General features: G+C 29.6%; 1 protein-coding gene across 1 annotated transcript in view; it reads left to right on the top strand.

Annotated features, from left to right (window-relative positions):
* Window positions 1–1967: 1967 nt before the first annotated feature.
* Window positions 1968–23983, top strand: part of LOC115891509 — an 81132-nt gene continuing 59116 nt past the window's right edge. Inside the window, exon 1 of the mRNA XM_030911976.1 lies at window positions 1968–2167. Within this exon, the coding sequence (XP_030767836.1) occupies window positions 2107–2167 (61 nt within the window). The 5' untranslated portion in view covers window positions 1968–2106. The remainder of the gene's footprint in view (window positions 2168–23983) is intronic.

A 23983-nucleotide genomic window follows, 5' to 3' on the forward strand; every position in this document is an offset into this window, starting at 1 on the left:
AATTGCAGTATAAATTTTAATGCTTAATTTCTCCGAGGGTATCAAAGTTTTTAATACTAAATATTTACTGAAGTTTATTTATTGATTAGTTATTGTGTTGCAAGAATAAAAACTTTGCTACCTTATACAGAGTGTCTAAAAATTTATTTTAAATAATTAATAGCTTGAAATGGCAATAACTTGTTTAATTTGAATGGAACACCCTGTATATTTTATGAGAATCAGATGCACAATTTAATTGTCTATCAAATTGTACTATACCATTTTTACCTATCTCTTCAAGTTTCCGTAGAAAATGCATTTTCTTGTAATTTAGAACTCATTTATCAATATACCCATGGAATACTGACATTTTAGATTATTTTTAAAGATGTACCAAATTTTTAAAGAGTACAGATACTAATATTCTCGATATAGTTTGTTTATTTTATTAAAAAATAAAAAAAAACTGTTTAAATATTTGTCAAAGAGGACCAGTTAATATGATTCCAGTATTCAAACTACATTAATTGACTGTTTGCGTTGATTAATAATAATTGCTCCAAATACTAAAAAACTGAATTATGTATGTGTATTAGAGAGTGTGGTAAAAAGTAACACCTTAAAAATAATGATATTTAATTTTTTGACAAATGCTTATTTATAACAGAGACGTTCATTTTCATAACTTATTATTATATTGATTTCTGATTCAAATCCACATTTATTTAGAATAATTTATTAACGAACACAATTAAGTATGTAGTTAATTAATATTTGGGCGGAAATACTGGTGGTATATTTAATTAATGGTATACTCTTTTATAAAGATTTAAATAGTTTTCTTTTTGCATACAAATGGGCTAGTAATATTATCGTTTTACTAAAAACGATAGTATTACTAGTCTGTATATTTTGTACATTTGTTGTTTTAAAAACAATCTAAAATGTCAATATTCCATGGGTATATTGATAAATGAGGTCTGAATTATAAAAAAATGCAATTTCTACGAAAACTTGAAGGAATAGGTAAGAAGTGGCATAATACAATTTGATAGACAATTAGATTGTGCGTCTGATTCTCATAAAATATACAGGGTGTTCTATTTTAATTAAATAAGTTATTGCCGTTTAAAGCTAGTAATTATATAAAATAAATTTTTAGACACTCTGTATAAGGTAGTATAATTTTTATTATTGCAACACAATAACTGACCAATAAATAAACTTCAGTAAATATTTAGTATTAAAAATTTTGATATCCTCGGAGAAATGAAGCCTTAATTTATACTGCAATTTCGCAAAATTGAAAATATTTCAAAAACGTTAAGGTTTAAGTGTAATAAACGTTAATGAAATTTACCTTAATTTTAATCGTAGAAACTAAAAATGCAATAATTATACAGGGTGCTCCATTTAAAAAAATACAACTTTGATATTTTTTATTTATTTGAGACACTCTGTATCTTGTAAAAATATTTTTAAATTGTAGCTCTAATAGTCCTTCAACGAACCCAAAACTTACAATTTGTAAAAATCTAATCGTTTAGCTACAATACTCCGTGTCGTATGTGGTGAACAAACCTGTATATTTATAATTAATTTATGTTTGATTCATAAAATATTTTGATTAAAAGAAACAACGCTATGCCGGTCAAGCTTAATCGTGTGACTAAAAGTTTGTCTGGTATGAAATGTAGATAATTTTTCTAAAACTTTTCTATACGTTTAATTTACTGTTGTTATTGTAAATTTCATTTTTATAGTATTAACTTTAGAATTTTCATTACATTCTGATCTAATTAAATTAAACTTCCCCCGAAAACAACAGCAGCCCACATTTGTGTCTTCGCTTCCTACTTACACACTTCCCCACTTTATTCTTTTTTCCTTCCGTCCTCCCTTTTTCTCGCAACTCTTTCGACTTTTTGAATTGGCGGGCGCAGACGCATTTTACGGATTTTCTTCATTCGCGTCCGAGCGTTCGAGGGCGTCCGGTGCTGTTGTTGTCCCTACGACGCCAGTCAGCGTCCTATTGAATCGAAAATAACTTGCCGAACGACAGCCGACGACTCGCGGCGTCCTTTTTGCGTTCCGCCTGTCCTCTGCGACGACGCTCCGTCGGAAATGTACCGGGTGCTAGGTGTGAACTTGTTCCGTGTGACTATTTGGCTTTGGTTTAGTACAGGTGAGTCGTATATTGTTAAGTTATGTCAAGAGAAATAATTTTCAGCTGAAACAATTGAAATTGTGTAGTCGTGGTGTAGTCGTGTTCGGCTACTAGCTAGGTTATGATTTATGATGAGGCAAAAAAAATGTTAGAAATGTGTGTACCAAAATCTGCTTTATCTTACAGTTTAAAAGGGAAAGGTAAAGATTTGAAGGTACCGTCTCCTTTTTGCTGCCAGGGCTAATCTGGACGGGGCCTACTTTGTTTACGCGGAATACGAACCGCGGTCCTCGGCCATATCATGGTCAATGGCCTACCGACTTGGCAAGTGTCTAAATCGACTCTTACTCACGAGATATCCGATCTCATCCGGCCTCGAACCGGCGTGAGTGAGCAGTGTGTATCAATAGATTTTACACTTTTGCCTTTTTTGGACAACAGCACGATACAGAGTTTCGAACCGGTTACCCGTCCATCCACTAGTATCGCCTTACGTCGCTTAACTTCGGTGTTCTATGGGAACCGGTGTTTCGGCGTAGCTAGGCCGTTGCCCTCTTATAGTTTAATATCCGGCCACATGATTATTACGCTCATATTTTTAATCAAAACCTAATTTTTACTTATATCTTTGAATAATAGTAGTATTCCAAAAAATTCGGCAGCCTATTCTGGCAGATAAAGATAAGTAAAATAGTTCGTATAAATGTATGTCTTAAAATGGTTAGTTTCGGAGATAGAGTGTGTATTGTTGTATTTTTATTTCGATTTTTTCCAAATCATTTCGGAAGAAACGTCAATATTTCGATGAAAATTGGTGTCTGGGAGTTTGTTGACATGATATATTTTATTTTGATGTCAATATGATTCCAATTTGTAGGGGGGGGCCACCTAAATGTGTGTTAACTGTTTTAAGAGTAATAACTTTTCGTCCGTACCTGTATAAAACTACTGAGTGAAAAAATATACATCTCCGTGACTTTTTAGGTAAAAAATGTCTTTTGGTAAAAATCGCTGCGAGCAATCGTTCTCAAGATATTTAGAATGGAACCAGTCATTACATGTCATTATCAACAAAAAAAAAACACGTTGAGTAGATGAAACTTCTACACCCTGTATCTCCGAAAATAAGCATCTTAGGACGTACATTTATACGATTTTTTTTCTTTTTTTAATGTGCAGAATATGCTGTCGAAGTTTCGGAATACAGTTCGGACCACCCTGTATAAATAAAAAAATATTTTTTTTAGCTTTTTCTAAAAAAAATATTACAAATCAATAACACATAAACAAAAAATAAAAAAAATGTCCTGAAATGAAAATTATACTAGGTATTTATTATAGTTAGTGTGTACTTACTTTGTGTGTGCTATAAATATAGAAATCTTAAACTATTAAGGGTGTTCAAAATTCTATGATAAACTTTTTAAAATATAAAATACTTTTTCTTCGTTTTTTTTTAATGAAACACCCTGTTATTATCTTCTAGTTACATAGAGAATTAAAAAGGAACATTTTTTTGTATTCAAAGCATTTAGAATTTTTAGCGGTTTCATTAAAAAAATATTAATACTTAATATTATATTATTAATGTTTAATATTATAAAGTAGAATTAGTATCATCCATTTGACGCGAAATTTAAATAGAACGAGCATATAAAGAAAAACCCCGTGAAGAGCATGGTATAAATTTTCGAAATATGTGTTGGTTCATACATAACGCCACCAAATATCGTCGATACACAATAAACTAGAAATACATAACAAGGCCTTTAAATCCGCTTAGACTTACTGCATTCATTTATAAGAATAGACGATATCAGTTGTAAGAGATTTGAAAACTAAGTTGATAGTTGTTCATAGGTTTGTTCCAACCCACCGCAGAATCGTCACCGAATGATTACGCATGTGCGCAGTAATTCAAATGTGTTCCAACCGAGATTTGACGGTTATCGGACGATCCTATTTGCGTACCAACCTAACTTAGGATCATTTAGCTACGATTTTAGAATGGCAATTTCGGTACATGGTCCAAATTGAGAACTGTTTGGGTTGACTTGCGCATTAAAGCATATTGGCAGGGATTATCGATTTTTAACAGCTGATTCTGGTCCGGCGTCCGGCTGATGCTTCTGACTTGGTTATTTTTTACAAATTCGAATACGTGTGCATTATACTTTGGCTTGTGAGTTTGTGTGGTGTAAATCGTTCGGAAATGGATGAGTGACGATGGTATGACTGATTTCTTTACTTCCTCTTCAGATAGTGACAATTTGGAGTTGCTGCCTAGTGAAAGGGTGAAAAATGAACAACATTTAGGTAAGCTTTAATCGTATTTTCTTTTTTTCTCGAACAAAAATAAAAAACCGATCAATACACGCACGCTTAACACTTTTGACAATCCCGAAAACAACCCACAAAGCGTTCCAAGGTTGGTACTTTTTGCACCGTCACGAAACTATCCGAAGTCCGCGCATTCTAAAAAGTGCGAGAAAATGGATTCGAGTACGATTTCGAAACGATTCCTATATGCTGGTTGGAACAAATCTCATATTTTATAAGTTTTAGTAACAACATTTTTTAAATTTTTTTAAAAAATATAATTTGTGTTTTCATACATGATCCTTAATATACCGGGTGCGTCTCAAAAGTGTTTACCCCTATAACTTTGTATTTTTTTCAGATAAACGAGATTTGGTGTGTTAGTATATGACATAAATTAGGATTGCACCGGAAATGACTGCAAGTTTTAATCTTTAAATGACACTCATGGTATTTTTTTACTTCATTTGATAGAAAATGACATTGACAAATGAATAGAATGATATATATACACTTTCGACATTTTCATTTAAAAAAATAGCATTATAAATTTTAATTTAGTGTGCCATGGTCATAAATGTAACAACAATTTGACTCAAAATACTAAGTGTGTGGTAACAAATTATTTTTTAAAAAATATTTTTTTCCAAATGTGCTAATGAAATACTTTCGTTCCATTTGAAAAAAATTATATATGCAATTTGAGCATCTTTTAACAGGCCAGGACAAGATACGAAAAACATTAGACGATCAAGTCTATTTTTCCAAGGCTCCAATATTAAAAATTATTGTTTTTACCTAATTAAATAATTAAATAGTACTAATTTTCCATTTTTTTAATCGTATTTATTTAGTTAAAAATTTATTTTAACGGTTATTTTTTAAGCGAGAAAATGTTAAAAGTTGACATGATATGTCATTCCATTCAGAGTGTCATTTTCTATCCAATAAATTAAAAAAATACCGAGAGTGCAATAAGTTATAGAGGTGAGCCACTTTTGAGACGCACCCTGTATAAGTACCCTTATTAAAAATGCACATATAATAATTTCTCAACTTAACAATTCTTAACAGTACTGAAACTTACTGGAGGCTTTTTGAAGCGACAAAATAAAATTCTATAAGTGCTGCTAAAAATTATACCAATATACATATTTAATATATTTGTTCTTATTTATAATAATATTTTTAATATTCATATGACCATTCACGTATATTTTCCAAAGCAGTCCTATTACAATTTCATTTTGTAAGTGGTATATTACAGGCTATTTGCTTGTTTCGGCTATATATCAACCCCTATAATACTATCGGTAATATCTGTAGAGCATATCTATATTAAATGGCGGAAATAAAGCCTAGGAAGGACCCAGAACTAAAGTCGACGATTTATTGCTTAAACATAAATTGCCCATGTTTTCAATGACGCTTATATAGAAAAGAAAAATGTTTCAGAAATATAACCTAAATACATTTTATATTATGTTAAATAATTAGCTTATAATGTTAATAATTTAAATAAAAATATGATTTAATATAATATATATTTTACAGTGAAAGTAGGAAATTCAGTGATTGTTAACATTCACTAGGAAATGCTAACAATTACGCATTGGACCAGTGAATGTGGTATTTTAAAGAGATTTGTCGACTTTTCCAAATAATTTCTAACATTCACTAGTGAAAGTAACATTTACTAAAGGTTGCCAGTAAAAATTATTCTATTGTACAGGCCGAGTGTGGTAAGGAAGAATATTGTTGGAAGTTAGAACAAATAAAACTTTTAAGAATATTGGATCACCTCAATATTATTAAAATTATAATATTGTTATTAATTATTGTATTATTGATATTGCAAAGAATGAAAAACAAGCATTATTACATTCTTGCGAGTGCTTAGTATGGCTTAGTTTTTCACAGAAAATTTCTTCCATAGGGAAAATACCGCACAGCACTTTTTACAACGATAACAAAACAATTATAGATAACCACAAAAAAACAACGCGAGTTTACGCCATGTCCGTCAACGTTGCCAACGTTTAGCTTAATTTAATGTTATCCTTATATTGCCTATTATTCAACTTATCCTTATTTATCATTATATTTTTTAACATGTGGCAACCGCGCTAACTGAATCTTTCAAACTCACTGCTACTGTCCAGGAAATGCTAACATCACACTAACGTTCACTCGTAAAAGTTGATTTCAGAAATAGCTGTTGAACTTTTACTGGATGGCGTAGTCTTAGCAAATCAGTGAATGCGAGCTTTTACTAGTAATTGTTAACAATCACTAATTTCCAACTTTTAATGTAACATATATAAAATTCTCGTGTCACAGTTTTAGTTACAATAGTCCTTAGAAACGGCTTGACCGATTTTGATGAAATTTTATATGTATATTCGGTATGTCTGAGAGTAGGTTGTTATCTACATACTTTCTAATGATAAGGGTGGTCTCCTTAACTTTAAACCTAACCTAACTTAAACAAATTTAAATTTTTTGGGAAAAATTTTATTTTTATTTTTTTATGAGATGACATTTAAAAATACACACAACCCTAAATTTTCACCCTTCTACCATCAAACCCCATTTTTTTAACTAGGAATAATTTGTATAGCAAAATCTATTTATATTTCTTACCATACTCCTCCGAAACGGCTGGACCGATTTTGATGAAATTTTATTTTTATATTTAGTATGTCTGAGAATAGGTTGCTATCTATTTTTTATACCCCTAAGTGATCTTATGATGTGGCATTGAAAAATACATACAGCCTTAAATTTTTACCCTTATACCATCAACCCGTATTTTTTAATAGCGATATTAGTAATTCAATAATTTTAGTTTAACAATAAAGTTTTTTTAAAAATTGTTAGAATACCTTAAATTGAAAACAAGGGTATGATTGGGTGTATACCGAGTGCAAAAAATAATTTATTAGTTTCAATAGACTGGGTACTTGCCCATCATTGACCTTAGCCACAGCAACGCGTGGCCGGGTCTGCTACTATTATAATATTATATTCATTATGATGATAAATTTCATACTAAAAGTTTTTATACACTAAATATTTAATATTTACATGACATTTTGAAGTGTATAAATTACTAGTCGTTATAAACTTAATAAATGCTTAATTATTGAAGCAAAACTGTTTGTCAATTTTAGCTAATAAGGTTTTTTATATGTAGCAGTGACCAGATAAAAAGTCGTTTACATATCTAAAATTAAAATTCAAAATATTTTATTAAATAATTTACCATGGCTTTGTATTTCAAAAATATATTATATTTTATTAGTTTCGTAAGTTGATAAAATGAAATATTAAAAAGCGGTATCACAGATTTTATTCATATTAATAAAATGAACAGTTTATATTAATATTCCTCCCGCTAAAGCTACATTAAATTTAATGGATAATAGATAAACTTTATATGTTTATTACGTTACGTAAAGTAAATGAAAATTATAATTTAAACTAATTAGCCTTCAGCGTTCCAGGCTAAGAAGTTTATGACGGTTTAATTACTTCTTCACGTAGGTTATAACTTATAACTTTACTAATTTTCGTACGCCCACTAACACCAATTTCCGTGGTATTTTCAATAAATGTCTAATACATATTTTGAGCATTTTCCTTTTCGGGCTGTTGTAAGTGTGTTTGATATCTGAAATTTAAATTATGCTCACCTCCATCAGAAGTTTCGCTAAGTTTTGCTGTTACCCAAATATATGCTTATCTTATTTTCGGTTCCCACAAGATAAAACTTTTGATTAAATTTATAGAACTTGACGCCTTGCAGCAACATTCACAATTTATGAGAAACATGAATATATTCAATTTTAGTTTTTTATTGCATGAGTTATATTGTATAGGTGTGTGTGTGTGTATAAGTGCTGAATAGACAACAATAGACCAGCATTTTTCCAAGTACAGATTCTATTTTTACACTCTGTCGCACGAGCTCTTCAAGCTAGTTAGTTTTTAAAACAGATGTCAATTTTTTAGTTTTTTTATATAATTAAATAAAACTTAAATGTAATTCATTCAAAAATAAAAGTAGTTTTTAAAGAAAAGGTGACTTTGACATTCAATAAGTTAATTCATGAATGGAAAGTTATTTTTATTTTGTTGTTTTAAATTAATTTTATTCGAGTTATGTTATTTATTGAAAGGAAACTTCTTTACGCGAGATGGGAGTAAAAATTGTTCCGTGAGGCGGCCGGGACGATCGTGACACGAGACGCGAGAATAAAAGTGGTAACGTTGATTTTTAATCTTGGAGTGTTGTAACTTGGGCCCTACGTAAGTTAAAGGGCTGAAACTCGAAATATAGATCAGAATCGAAGAGCCCCATCTTTTATGATATTTTGAAGACGTTTTGTGCACTACGAAAGCCCTTCTTCAATGAGTCAAATCAAAAAATCGATTTAAATAAAATTGGGTATGTCGATAGATTGGAACAAGACCAACTTTACTATGTATGACACGTGTCACTGTGACAGTTAGTTTTGACGTAAGAAACGTCAAATATCAATCGCGACCAAATTTGGTGGGTAGGTTATATGAGCGACGCGACGGTGCCCAAGGTCCCATCCTTCAAAGTTGGATACGACGACGTTTCGTTTACATCTTCATCAGGGCTAAAGATTTAATATTGAAGGAAAATGTGGGTCGATTTCGGCATAATTGGGGACGGGCTACAGGATGACATCCTCGACGTTTCAAACCGATGCTGTGAAATGGACGAAATCTGAGTTTTTTTGAGTTTTAACGATATTTGAGACAGATTTATTAAAACAGTGCTAAACATTACGTTTCGGAATTAGCTCGGGAATTAGTTTTTTTTTCAATTTTTATTACTAGTAGTTATAGCTGAGCGTTATAGTCTGCTATACGATCACATTATTCTATGCGTCAATATTGAGTTAAACGTTAGTAGAAGAGCAGATATAGAGCAGTGATTGCAAACCTTCAAAAATTAAAACATAATTTTTGCGGCTTGGCACATATCACGAAAAACTAAAAAAAATGAAAAATAAAAATATTTATAATTTTGAATTTGGCATTTTCATATTAATATAAATAATTAATATTTTTAATTATTAATATTTTTCGATATTTTAAAATGTTTTTAATATGTATATTTGTTATACAATACTATTGTACTTATACATGCACGTCTAGTGTCAGAATTAAAATATTAATTATTATTCACGTAAGTAATAATAATAGTATTAATAACCAACTCTGGCCCTTATAAGAAACAAATCAAAAAATCAAAAAAGTTATGAAATTTTTGACGTTTGAAGATCCGTGTCAATAAAAAATATCCCTGATATAGTATTGTATTATATACAGATTTCCTAAATATCTAGTAATTTATACCTCCCTATAGTGAATTATCTCTTGTCAAATTTATTTAATTTTGACATTGTCTCACTGACACATTATCAAAATTCTAAGGTACCTCTAGATGTGTTACAAACTTCATATCTTAAAATTTAGGTAGCTAAAATATATCGAAATAACGTTAGCTGTCTAGCCGCTACCTGTAACTGACTTTCCAGTCGAGACTAAGGTAGAAAGCTAGAATTAATAGATTTGATCCCGTCTGATTTTATTTTTATATGAATGTAACGACGATAATTCAGGGATTATAAATTATTGCTAGTCAAGCTTCTTTAACTTCCACAGTGACTCACCCAACGTCATCAAAATACTAGAAGTGTTACAAACTTCAAATTTTGAATTTTAGGTAGAATTAAGCTTGTAATGGAAGGAAAAATTGAAAAATCTCAAAATATTCTTCTGGGTTAAAAGTTAACTCTCTAGTCGCTACCGGTAACTGGATTTCCGATGCGATGGTAATAGGTGATAAGATTGTTTTGAAAATTTGGATTCTTATATATAGGCACCTGCTCTGTCTATCTAAAATATTATAAGCGTTACAGTGTTGCCGGATCATTTAAAAACTGATAGCATCTTTGCTATTCTAAATTGAACGCCAAGTATATTCTTAGTTTTCTATTATACTAACGTAAAGCTGTGGAAGGTACCTTGGAGGATGAACAGTTGTTGTCAGAGGAGGATGGGAAATACCCTGTCCTCCCTACAACAGAAATATCCCCATGTATAATAAGTTATAGACTGTATGGTTATGGTGAGTTATAACTTAAGAAAGAGGAAAAAGCAACCCCCTTCCATTCATTATACATTCGAAAATATCTAAAATATTAAAAATGTGTACTAAAACTGAGTAAGGAAATGTTATTTTTATAGATTTTCATTAGGCACATAGAACAGAATAAACATTTTATAAGATATCTAATAAAGATTTTTTCAAACACCAACACGATAAATGGCTTGAAAAGACTAAAACTAAAATAGAAGTAAAATTATCTTGCTCTTAAGGTGGATTTTCTCCGACTAAAAAAAAACACGGAGCAAGTAAGACACGCCCCACGTTCAGGGAACTCGAACACCGACCGCACAAAAAGCCGATTTGAATTTTAAATTTAATTTAAACAAAAGAAACTTTGGCAAAGTCGTTGCAGTATGCTGCGCTGCAATTAGGATAGAAATGCGATAATGGAACGGCTCTTACTAACATTTCGCCCAGTTATTTTTAATCCTTTTTTTGGCAGTTTTAACACGAATAATTGAGCTTTTAGTGCTCGTAAAAATAGTAAAGGTTTACTTTAATTCTTTTCTTCAAGCTCGGTTCATTTTTACTAATTAAAAATGTACTCTAACAAGAATTTGAAATAATAGAGTTTTTAGTTATATAGCAGTTCATATATTTAGGCTTTAAGATAATTTAGTGATTTAAGATTAAATATACGTGATTTCAACTTTCTTAAATAAATCTTTAACGGATAATTAATTTAATAATGAATATTATTCAATTAATTATTTACTCTTACGTAATTACCGGTCTTAAAAATAGTTATTAAGATCTTAAAATATGAAATATTAAAATTGCACTCGGCGTAGTTTCTAATTTATCCAAAAAAATTTAAATGAATTCAAGAATAACGAATAAAGTGAAAGTTATGTTTATATATTTTCTTTTATATGCTTTGTTTTCCTTTATTTTCATTTCTGTGCACTACAGATTCAATTTTCTACGTCATATGCAACCAAATTACCTTTAGAATTTAACGTAAGATGTTTGATAATCACTGAGATGCAAAAAAATGCAACGAAACATTTTTTCGTCAAGTTTAAGGTGTTATATGTTCTTACTTTTAGCCCTATTTTCATGATTTTTTCAGGAAACTGTATATAATTCTGTCACCTTTAATTCGTAAACTTAGTTTTTAATAAACTTTAGTATTTGGCTTATTATACAAGGTTAATTGGAGGGTTGTTTTTTACCCTAATTTTGAGACACCCTGTGGAATAATTTTGTGAGTAGCTTTCCCTAAAACATTATTTTTCGATCAAAGCCATGTCTCCTGCATTTTGGTTTTTGACTCATGTCAACACATGTCTTGGTTAATTTTTTAGAGGAAAATGAACTTGCCACCAACAATTTGCAATCTTTTCCACTAACATTACTTCTAACATTACTTTATGATGTTATTTTTTAATATCACGAAGAGTGGCTTTGATGACTATTGTCGTAATTTCATATCAACACTGATTAGAACTCGAATAACTAAGTGTACAAACAAACAAAAAACTTGTAAAAAATACTCCAATACTGTGTGTTGCCTCCCCCGGATGCTATAACTGTCGCTTTATACTGTTAATGAGTTTGCAAATATATTGTGCTATGTTTTCCCATTCTTTTTCAAGGACCAAGCGAATATTCATAATTTCTGCCATCTTCAACATAATCAATGATTTTTGCAAAAATCTTCGACACTAAGAGCTATATTCAATTGTACACATCAATAATCACTAAAGCTACCTCATCATTATGAAGAATAATATTAAAAAGTAAAGTAACAATAATTGAAAACATTGCAAAATGTTTCTGATAAGTTCATTTTGCTCTTAGAAATTAACCAAAACATGAGTTGAGAAGGTTTTTAGTAAAATTTGCTCACGAAATTATTGCACAGGGTGTTTTAAGGATAGAGTAAAAAACAACTTTCTATTAACCCTGTATAATAAGTCAAATACTATAGTTTATAATAAACTAAGTTTAAAGATTAAAGTTGATATATTTATATACAATTTGCTAAAAAAATCAAGGAAATAGTGCTAAAAATAAAAAAATATATAATATTTTAAACTTTAACAAAAATTTTCCCGTTGCATTTTTTTGCATCTGAATGTAAATAGCTGGTTTTCATCTTCTGAATCGTTCAAGAACGTTGCGCCGTTCTTAAGTAGTGAAGATACCGAATTTATATTATTACTTCTAGCTTAAACAGTATTTTGGTTAATTTTTGTATTTTACAACAAAAAAAATATGTAGCATAATGTTGTGTATATATTCCTGAATCGATTTTTATTAAATGGTAAACAAAATTCTATTTATTGGTAAACAATTTTAATTTATACTAAATTTAATCTGTTTTCCATCTATTCCAGTTAAACTAAAGTTATTTTCCAAATCCACTTTATACCATTTTCTAATTTTCTCTGAAATAACTTTTTAAATACAGGGACTAAAATTCTAATAGCGAATTTTATTAGAAAATGGAGCAGAATCAAGTTACTAACTCTTGAAAAGCTTTTATTAAGCCAGACCAGTAAACACTTTTATTCCTTGGATTACTTCTTAAATACACTTTTTTATACTTTATACAGAGGGCCAATTAGTATAAAACTGTATGAGTTTTAAATGCTAACTCCTCTCTGTAAACATTTAATGAACTTAATATGAATTAGTGTTAAATCAAATATAACCAGGTATAATTTTTTAAATTCCGAGAAAAAAAAAGAGCAAAGGAAAAATACATAAAAGATATGAAAACTGTAAAACAATCAAATAAATTAATATTTAAATAGGTATTTAGAATATATTACATATAATATAATCATAAGACAAAGTTGACATTAAAAAGTTGCATAAATTATAACTATTAATGGTCATTCTAACACTTATAACATTATTTATTTTAAAGTTGTATTAATAAATTACACTATACACTCTAATAATAAACATATCATCATACATCACAATCTGTAATATGCTCATGTCTATAATAATAACAATGCTAGAAAATGCATAATGCAGCAATGCATTATTGTGAATGATCACCGGATTAGACCATTCGCATAAAGTAACAAAATAATCCCATCATTCAATAGACAGAGAAATAGGATTTAACACATAAAATAGGTTATGGAGACATAGGAGTGTTTTTATATTAGAATTAATTATTGTTTCTTATACTTTATTATTATAATTTTAGAATTTTATTGCAAATTTTTCATTACAGGTATAAAAGTTATTTTTAAAATTCCCGCATTCCCTTTTTTTTAATCTTTATATTTTTATTTTTTTTTTGTTTCTAATTAAAATAATATAGTTTTATACACTATTATATATATATATATTTTATATACTACTATAAAACTTTCAGGTTTCTAGTAAAGAATCTTGAAGAGAGTAATATTCGTAAAAATATTTTTACTGTCGGCCATAATTTTGAGAAAAAATAATATTTCCAAAAGAAAATCCGGCTAAAGAGGTTTCTTCTTTTAGTAGGTATGTTGAAAATTTTAATTATAGTAGTATACTACTGTACTACTGTATGATCGAAAAAAAGTTCCAGTTGGCTTGAAAACGACGATCGATGACATTCCTCGTATATTATTTTTTTCGATAAAATTGTATTACTATTATATTATTTTTAAATGTGATATAATTGTTAGATATATAATATTTTAACATCGGTCAATCCAACTATCATCAAAAACATAAGAAAAGCAACAAAAAACATAGGAGATTGGACTGGTCTAAACTCACACGCACTGTTTCGAACACAAGACAATGTTTGGACAGACTTTGTTGCTAACCTTCATTGAAGATGGCACCATAAGAAGAAGACGAATCTATCTAGTTTACATGTTACAACTTAAGTACAAATACAGAAATTAGATACCACCGTCGCGTAGCCGCGCCGCGCCGCGCGCCGTCGCCAAAATGGTCGCCAAAGTCGTACGTATAGACCTATCATCAAATCCTTCTTCATCTAACCGATGTATTTAGAACTATTATTATATTAGTATAAAACCGAGTATAAAACTCATATTTTTAGTATTTTTGATTGAGGCAATTATGAATTCTGACTTGAAAGTCACATTTCATGTGTTCTATATAAGGTCCTGGTCACTTTATCTCCATCGTCTGTATTTGAATGCATACTAAAGGGATTGTCAAAATAATAAGCGGCAGAAGGTGTTGCCGGTTTTCACGTGTGTAGGCAGGGATCTGTGTTGATAAGTAATAAACTTTGCATTTTCCTCTCCGACTTACAAGATCACCGTAGCGATTCACGTCTAGACATGTAAGTAAACGCCAAAAAATATTTAAATGCAACTTCCAAGAACACTTTTTTTTCAACAGATACGTCTATAAAAACCATTGACGTTCTGTTAGAACGGCATTATATCAAGATAAACTTCAAAATTATCAATTACTACCTGATAACAATTACTTAATGATGTAAAACCAAAAAACCTTTATCTTTCTGTATGATTATTTTTTAACTTAATTTTAATTTTTATTTATGTTATGATCATTAAAATCAAAGAGATGAATCCGCTACTGAGGTATAGACATTATATTACATATTTTACAAGACCCTTCTCTTGTCGACCTGCGGTGTAAGTATATTATTATATACTTACTTTTATTAAAAAACTTTCATGTATACTGAAATAAAGCTAATATATCTAAGCTATATGTAATCTATTACAGCTGTAGTAAAATGAGTAATTAATTGTGAAAAATAGAGTTTCAACCCTAAATGCTACATTTTTCGTAAACGTCTACTTGTGCGGTTTAAAATTTTGATGTAAAATCCGGCAAACCAAATAGGAGAAATGTATCAACAAATTTTTTATCTCTTTTATCCATCCGATCGGTATACATAGTAAGAAACTTTTCTTTAACTGTTTAAACTTCAGTTTACTGTTAGCTTATCCCATAACTAATCTCAGCTAGGCCATGGACAGCTAAATTTCTTTAGCAAGGTTCAAAGGTTCCTACATTCCTCAAATCTTTATTCAAATGTTCGTAAGCTTCGCTCGCCGGGCTTCTATTTGCCTGTTCTCACTTGACGGCAAAGCTGGAAGCAGTTAATTTACATATAAATGCACAAATTGTTCTGGGGGAAAACCTGGCATAATAGGGAAAGAAACGATTATTAGGTTTTTCATCTCTTTGAAATGATGTTTACTGGCAAAATTATATTATTTAACGATAACATTGTCTTCTCCTACGACCTATCAGGATGTGTTAAAGATAAACATCTAATTTTCTAAATTTGCTGCCATGTATTTTTACTTCATTATGAGTACAAGAGAACGGCAGTTAAATTCCATTTTCTCTTAATCTGTTTAGGGCATTAAAATGAGTAACGATAACTTGCCAACAATGTGGCGTAGGTAGTTTTAATGTTTTCGTTTCATTGTAATAAATGACATTTTTTTTGAAAAACAAAAAAGTTTATCACTAAGTTAAATAGGTAAGTGCCGCACAGAAAGTACGAGTTAAAGTTTTACCTAGATTCTTGTCAAAACCATGCTCTTCAGCTCGTCAGAAGCAAAAAATTACTAAAAATATAAAGAAAAGATAATAGAAATATAAATGAGTAGATTTTGCAATGCAATTTAAATTTAAAGGAATAATTTATTACTAAACGTTTGCTAACCCATTGTGAGTACATATTATCAAAGCAAAACCTTTGAAGGCGGGTAAAAGGACAAATAACTCACAATATTTAAGTTGTTTAATTTAAATTTTAATGGTTAAAAAAGCAAGGGGGCGACATGTTTCGGGAATTTAAAATATTCCCATCATCAGGCCCAAAAGCTAAAACAATTACAGAGGCCAAATTTATAAAATACAATCACAACAAGTTAAAAAGTCAAACATTTTTTGACAAAGTCAAAAAGTTATATCTATCACAAAAATTGTTCAATCACAGATAACAATATAGTATGCTAAATTTGAAAAATTAAAAACAACTAGACCAAAATCATAAGGTGAGGGGAGCCGTATAATCAGCTATTTTTCTTTCAATTTATCTAATTATAAGTTGGCGAAAATATTGAATTTTATGTTAGTATCACAAATTATATTTGAGAATAAGGTTTATAAAAAGCGTTAAACAATTATAATAAATTTTAAATTAACGTTCGGGTTAATTTTTGATTGATGCCCTCTAACGGATAAACAAAACACTTTTGTATAAAAGTAAATTATGTGTAATTAACTTATTTTTATTCAAAAAATATGTAGTTGTCCTCTGCCTATGGAATATTGGAACTCTGCCTATGGAATATATGGAATATTGGAACTGCTTTAGAACAATAAATTCTACAAAAAATTTCTCAAAAACTATGCGATTTAACTTTACATGCATATTATAGAGACATAAAATGTAGTAAATACTGGAAGAACCATTTTAAGAAAAGAAAATCTGTCGTCGGTGAAATGGGGAAATATTTATACTAAAATTTATGTAGGGGTGGAGGTAGTTTTTACCCTCCCCGTATTTTTTCTTCATTTTTGTGAAAGTCAAATGTTAAAGCACTTAACAAAACATAGACATCAAAGATCTTATTCAAATCGGAATAACGGTTGTTAAAATAACTGAAAAAATGCGTTTATTTTGATGCCCTCTCGCGAATCAACGAAGCACTTTTGTATAGAGGTAAATTATGCCAATGAACTTATGTTGATTCTGTAGTAGTTCTATCTCTACGGAATATTGGGACACACTGTATATTAGAAAAAAATAACTGATTCAATTTAAAATCTTAATATTCGATAACATAAAGGAAAAATATTAGTTCAAGGAAATAAATTTTTATCTTTTTAAGTAGATATTTTTCGATGACTTTCTAACCCATATAGTCGCAGTATCGGTGATCCCTATCTCTTTTCGCTTTGAAATATGCATTATCGCTAAAGATTTTTCGATTCCGAAGCACTGCATTCTTGGCAGTTTATGAATATTTATCAAAACGAATAAAAGGGATGCCCTTCATAAATAAAGTGGCTTAGAAATGTTGCTGTGCCTTATTTGCATATTCTCAAAAGATATTTCTCGACTGCTATATGATTTTGCTTTAAAATTCTCAATTTCTAAAGAAATAGTTGAAATTTATATAGGTTATTTATTGATTAAAGACCAGATTTTACATATTTCGAAGAATTTCTAATATGCGCTGTGTTAAAAAGATATTTCTATTTTCTATTCATATACACGTTACTTACTATAATTCAGACCAAATAAACTTTTAGACTTTACACTTTTAAATGAAGGGTTCCATTCCAAAACTCGCCTTATCCATTTGCAGTAGCTATAGCATCTTTTATTAGCTATCTATGCCTTAAAGCACCAAAGGCGTCAAAACTAAAAGCATACAGAAGTTCAAGCATCATTTCAAAACTTGCCTTATCCGTCGCTTCTGTGATATCTTGTAGTTCTTATACAAAAGTTTTTTTTTCTGAATTGCCGGAAATTATGTTAAGTAGACAAGGCGAGTTTTGGAATGGAACCCCTCATATTTTCTTTTAATCTAAATATTTTAGGAAACAAAAATAAATTAATTATAAATATATTATTATAAACAATTAGAATTTACATCAACAAAACACACCTTCTTAACAGTACTACGACATAAAGGACCATTACTACCGCTTTCCCGTTCAAAGTATTCTAATAGAGTTGCGATGAGTTTTTACAGCTATCTTGTACACTTTGAACTAAAAGAGGTTCTAAAAAGAACAATGTTCGACTGAAAGATCTGCTATTAAATATTTTAAAGCTTAAAGTAAAAACTCTTAATCCAAAACTAAAGTGGCAAAACGAATGATAATTTCAGGAAATAAATAAATAAATGTGACAACTTGACATTTTTTACAGCAGAGCTACCACCAGAATCCCGAGCGGAAAATTTAAATTCCAGTTAGTAAGTCCGGATACGAATATGTCCACGGTTAGCAACAATGAATTTAAAAAACACGCTCCCGATTACGTAACTAAAAGTTAATTGGTATGAAATATATACTATATAGTTTATCGATATACAGGTTGTCTTAAATAAGTGCTAGTGTAAAAAAATACGTGTTTTTAAGGCTGGTAAATCCCGATGAAAGAAATATATATTTCTCTTTACCATTTTTCAATTAAATCCCAATAATTTCCAAAATATTCTAGTTATTTGGCTTTAAATATTATTGAAATTAAAAAAAAAACATGATTTTTTTATTAAATTCTGAAAACCACCACAAGTATTTTGGTGTATTGTGGTGATTTATTGTTTTATTTTGCTGTTGTAACACCAAAGGTTCTAGCCCCCAAACTGTAACCGAAATATATCTCTCTTTATACTACTCCTCAAAATGTTTGCACTTATTTAAGACTCACCCTGTATATAGATATTCATATATTCAAAAACTGCTTTCAAGGACCAAACATTGCTTTTGGTTTAAATATTTTCAATTGGAAATATATTTTTTTTCTATTTCTTTCAAATTTCATTTTTAAATTTTTTGAATTTTATTAATACATTTTCTTTATTTTCTCTATATTTAAATAATGATAAACAGAATGAATATACAATATATTGGAATATTAGACTGTTTGTCATAAAATACGGTGTTTTGGCATTACTTTTTAGTATTACTAATATATCCTAGCTAAAGCTAATTTTAAGCTCATTTAAGTTAATTTTTTAAGCCTGCTAACTGCATTCCATGGTCAATTTCTCGCACAAAAGACAGACTAATTGACATTTTTGTTAAAACTTAATGAATATCCTTCCATGCGAATTAGACTCGGAAGAAATTCTAATTGATTTCCTCAAGAACCCAACTTAATTCTGTAAAATTCTTTCAAAGTAAAGTTTCTAGGCGAGCGAAGGAATTTTTAGTTTTATATTTTATTAAAACTTTGCCTATTCGGAGAAACCTCTCGTTCAAACTAATTAAAACATGTGAATTGAAGTACACAAAACTTTTTTTATTATACTTTTTTTTTAATTAAAATTTAAGAGAAATGTTTGTTAAGGTTTCATATACTTGCGGTAAACATAGCTCCGAGAAAAATAATCTCAGATTGCTAAAAACATTTTTTTTGTAAGAAAACTTTATAAATTATAATTGTGTTAAGTGAATTTTTCATCGTCAGGCCGGGAACTTTTAAATATTATATATATTTCTGTATAGTATACTGATAAAACCGATAATATTTTATTATCCATTTAGCTTATTTTCATATCACCCCATTCCATATAAACTCACTCAGAAAAAATTAGTAAATTTTAAATTTAGTAAGGAAATAATGTAATATTAATATATAGGGTGAGTTTTCTACAATGTTTTCTATGGGTGTCTCGGAAACTACTGGAGATAGAGAGTCATAAATATGCGGCTTTCAGATTTTTGAAAAATTTCATGGCTTACTAGATATTTCGAGAAAAACAAATTTTGGCTATTTTAAAAATGGAATTAGGGCCAGCTTTTTCAAAAATCTGAAAAGCGCCTATTTATGACCCAATAAAACTACAATTCTTTCCTCATTTAGTCGACTCTCTATCTCCAGTAGTTTCCGAGATACCCATAGAGAACATCGTAGAAAACTCACCCTCTATTATCTTACTGACTATAATTAATAGAATAATGAGTAAATTTTGTCTCACTGCCATTACTAACTTATACATAAAATTTACTTAGTTAAAATATGTAGTTATCGTATAAAAGTTAATATTTTGTTATCAAAGCAGCATAATTTCAATCTATAAAAAAGTATGTGTATCCGTGACAAAATAGTCAATCAACCAACCTTTCCTTCTATAGTAGTATTAACATTAAGCTAAATAATTATTCGATAGTTTTACACGTATTTTTCTCTTTGAAAACTGTTTCAAACAGAAGTTTTTAACTGTACATTAAAACTAGGTAGTTTCTTGACACATTGGTCATGATAAGAACTGTTAAAAGTTCTTTTAGTAGTGTCTTATCTTCCTTTGAATTTATTTGGAAAACTTCTGTCCCTAGAACTAAATTTCAAGGTAGTTTTCCATCTAATATCCTCAAAAGATTAAAGTTATTCTCTAAATAGACAAACAATGTCTCAAGAAAAGATTTTCAACTTTACAAACTAATACTTAAAACAAAAATTTAACTTACATATAGTTTCTAATAATATACATTTCTGGTGTTATAATTGTGTAGAACTTTATATTTAACTTTGATAGGCATAGCTTCAATATTAGCTTCAATACATAGCGAGTATTTATGAAATTTCGTCTAGAGATTTTAATCAGAAATATGCTGGGCAAACTAGAAAATCAATATTAACTAGATTTGAAGAATATGACTCAAATCAGATGTTGTAGACAAAATTAATCTTGCGTTGCTCAAGATATTGTTGATAAAGATCATATGTTAATAATTTAAAACTAATCAGACAATTATCAAATTACAAGCAATTAGATAACATGGTTAAAACACGCGTCCACTGTTTAAAATCAAAGTGTTTTGGTGTATTATGGTAATGTGTAATTGTGGTATTGTATATTCGTGATTTTTCCGTTGTAACATTAAAGGTTTCAAACCCAACTGTAATAGTATGGGATATCATGAGTGAATGACCAGTTTACCGCATGCTTCGAAACAACTAGCGACACTTCGTCACGAGATATAGTTAGCATAGGATGAAATACCCCAAGTGTGTGAGATAAGTGTTTTTTCAGCTCTATGCAGAATGGCATTACAAATTAAAAAATATTAAGCCACCAGCTTATATTTTGGTTAATTAAGTGTTTTTGCAACCTACATTTTTGTACAAAAAGAAGCAAATGAAATTAAACAACTATTTTATAGTCGGTGTTTAATTTTTTCATCGCTTATTGTAAGTAAATTTAAATGAGTGTTATAGTTTTTGGCTGCTTAATCTTTCAAGCTATATAGTTACTTACTTTTCGTCAGAAGCGGGATTTACGACTCGATGCTGGATGGAATATTTATAAGGCCATATTTGCTGTATAAAGCATTTTGGTTGAGACGGCTGTTTAAAATTCAAAGTCAAGATATCCCTAAAATGAGGTCTATCGGTGAGTTTAAAGCAGTTAAATTTAGCATAGGGCGAATGTTGGTTTGGAGGGACAGCGGAGACATAAGAGGGCTATCAACTCGTTTTTAATATGAAAAACCTGAATTTTACTAAACCGTTTAGTCAGCTAAAAATAATACTTTGTCTGACAAGATTATGCAAATATGTATTTACACATTAAGAAAAAAAAAATTACCGAATTATTTAATTTTAATGTGTATTAAAAAAGTGTTGATCATGTATTTAAAAATTATGACTATTGAGATAAGATTTTTTTTATTTTTAAAGTTACCGGTACCCAATATTTTTTATTACTAAAAAGGTCTTTCAAGTCAAAGATGAGTTTCAAAACATGGTGGGAATAAAACTTTTCCCGACCTGTATACCGGGTGTCTCAAAAAACATGTGCTCTCGTAAAAATAATATTTATTTTTCATATTAACATAGACTCGATTCTGCCTTGTTTTGCAGCTACATGGGGTTAAAATCTTCATCTTTTTTCAATTCATTATAGTTCTCTTCCCAGTGGTTTTAGCGATTCAAATGAAATTTTGAGGATCCAAGTTACGATAAAGGCCTCATATTTTAATGCTAAAAAATGTCGACATATTCACCAGGGACGTGCACATGGGTTATCACTGGAATATTTTTCTAAAAGAATATGCGCCACTGACTTTTTTTGTTAGTAAAATTGTGTAGACCGTTATATGCTGATTAAAAGTTGTTTTTTTTTATTTTTTGTCGATTTCGGTCTCCTTGATGGGATAAAAGCAATTAATTAATTGCCATAATCCAATTCTAATAGCAACATATAAAAAATGTTAATGTCATTTACTTGCAGAAATGCATAGTTTTAAAGTTACAGGATGTTAAAACTTTTTAAAAAATAGGCCTTTTGTAACTATTTTAAATATAATTATTTTTTGGCGATTGCGCTGTAAGTAGAATTCTACATCTGTGTTATAAATTTTAATAAAATTTTGTTAAAAATTACATCATTTATTAATTTTATTTTAATTTGATTAAAGCTTCATTCAGAACCTGGAAATTAGTAGAATTAATTAGTGGTTTTAATTAGCGCAGAAGTTTGTTTCTCTAATTTGAATGTAAGCATTCAGAACGTCAAAATTAGTGGTAGAAATTTTCAGCTAGTGGAAAACTTATACAAGCTTTTGACTTTTCCACTAATTATACTTTAAAATTTGCGAGGAATATCATTTTGGCCTTTGATTATCATCCGACGCGACAAGAGATAATGTGGTTAGAAATCAAAAGTTTGTTGTTTTATAAGTTAAATATTAGGTTTTCTCTATGGATACAACTGCAAGCTGTTGCTAGGATATTCTATTAATTTTAATTGTGTATTTTAGACCTTATGAACGACCGTAAACTAAAAAGTATAAAGTGGAATTGATACCACTAATTTATTCCACTAATTGTGAGTTCTGAATGAAGATCGAGGAGATCGAAATGGACAAAATATCAAGATATAACTTCTGATCGGCATTAAATGGCCTATAGACTTTTGCTAATAAGAGGGAAAAAGTGAGTAGCGCACATGTTTTTACAGAAAAATATTCCAGTGATAACCCATATTCACGTCCATGGTGAATATGTCGACACGTTATATAGCACTCACAGTAACTTTTACACACCAATTTTCATTGGAATCGCTAAAAGCAGATTGGAAGAAAGTTATAATATATCGAAAAAAAATGAAGACTATAAGCCCCTGAAGCTACGAAACAAAGCAGGAAATCGGACCGATGCAATGTTGATAAATTCTATTTCTACGTGAGGAATCTCCCCATGAAAGATGACACATGTTTTTTGAAACACCCTGCATTGCGGGTGTCTTTTATTGGCTAGTCAATAATAAGAAAACCAATATATTGATTGAACAAGTTTCATACAAGCCTACTTTATTATATTCTGTAATTACTCTTTAATCAGTAACCAAAGGCTGAAAACTTCACAGATTTCTATAATTTTCACTAAACAAACAACGATTTGATATATTTTCTTCTGATAAATAAATACAAACTATGTTTTTATTTCCTATCAGTTTAGCATAATAGACAACGCCTCTAAATGTTAACAGTTCAAACATACAGTCGTTGGCAATTTATTTCGCATCAATCCTCCTTAGACGTAATTTAAACAGATCTTTCACTGTCAAGATCTTTTCGCCTAATCTTTTCGCAATTTTATGGTTAGTTGCCCGTTGTAAATACTGTAATTCAATCCGTTTTTA

This window comes from Sitophilus oryzae, unplaced genomic scaffold (genome assembly GCF_002938485.1).
Source record: "Sitophilus oryzae breed Bouriz unplaced genomic scaffold, Soryzae_2.0 scaffold_1184_pilon_pilon, whole genome shotgun sequence".
In the NCBI taxonomy this organism is placed as follows: Eukaryota; Metazoa; Arthropoda; class Insecta; order Coleoptera; family Curculionidae; genus Sitophilus; species Sitophilus oryzae.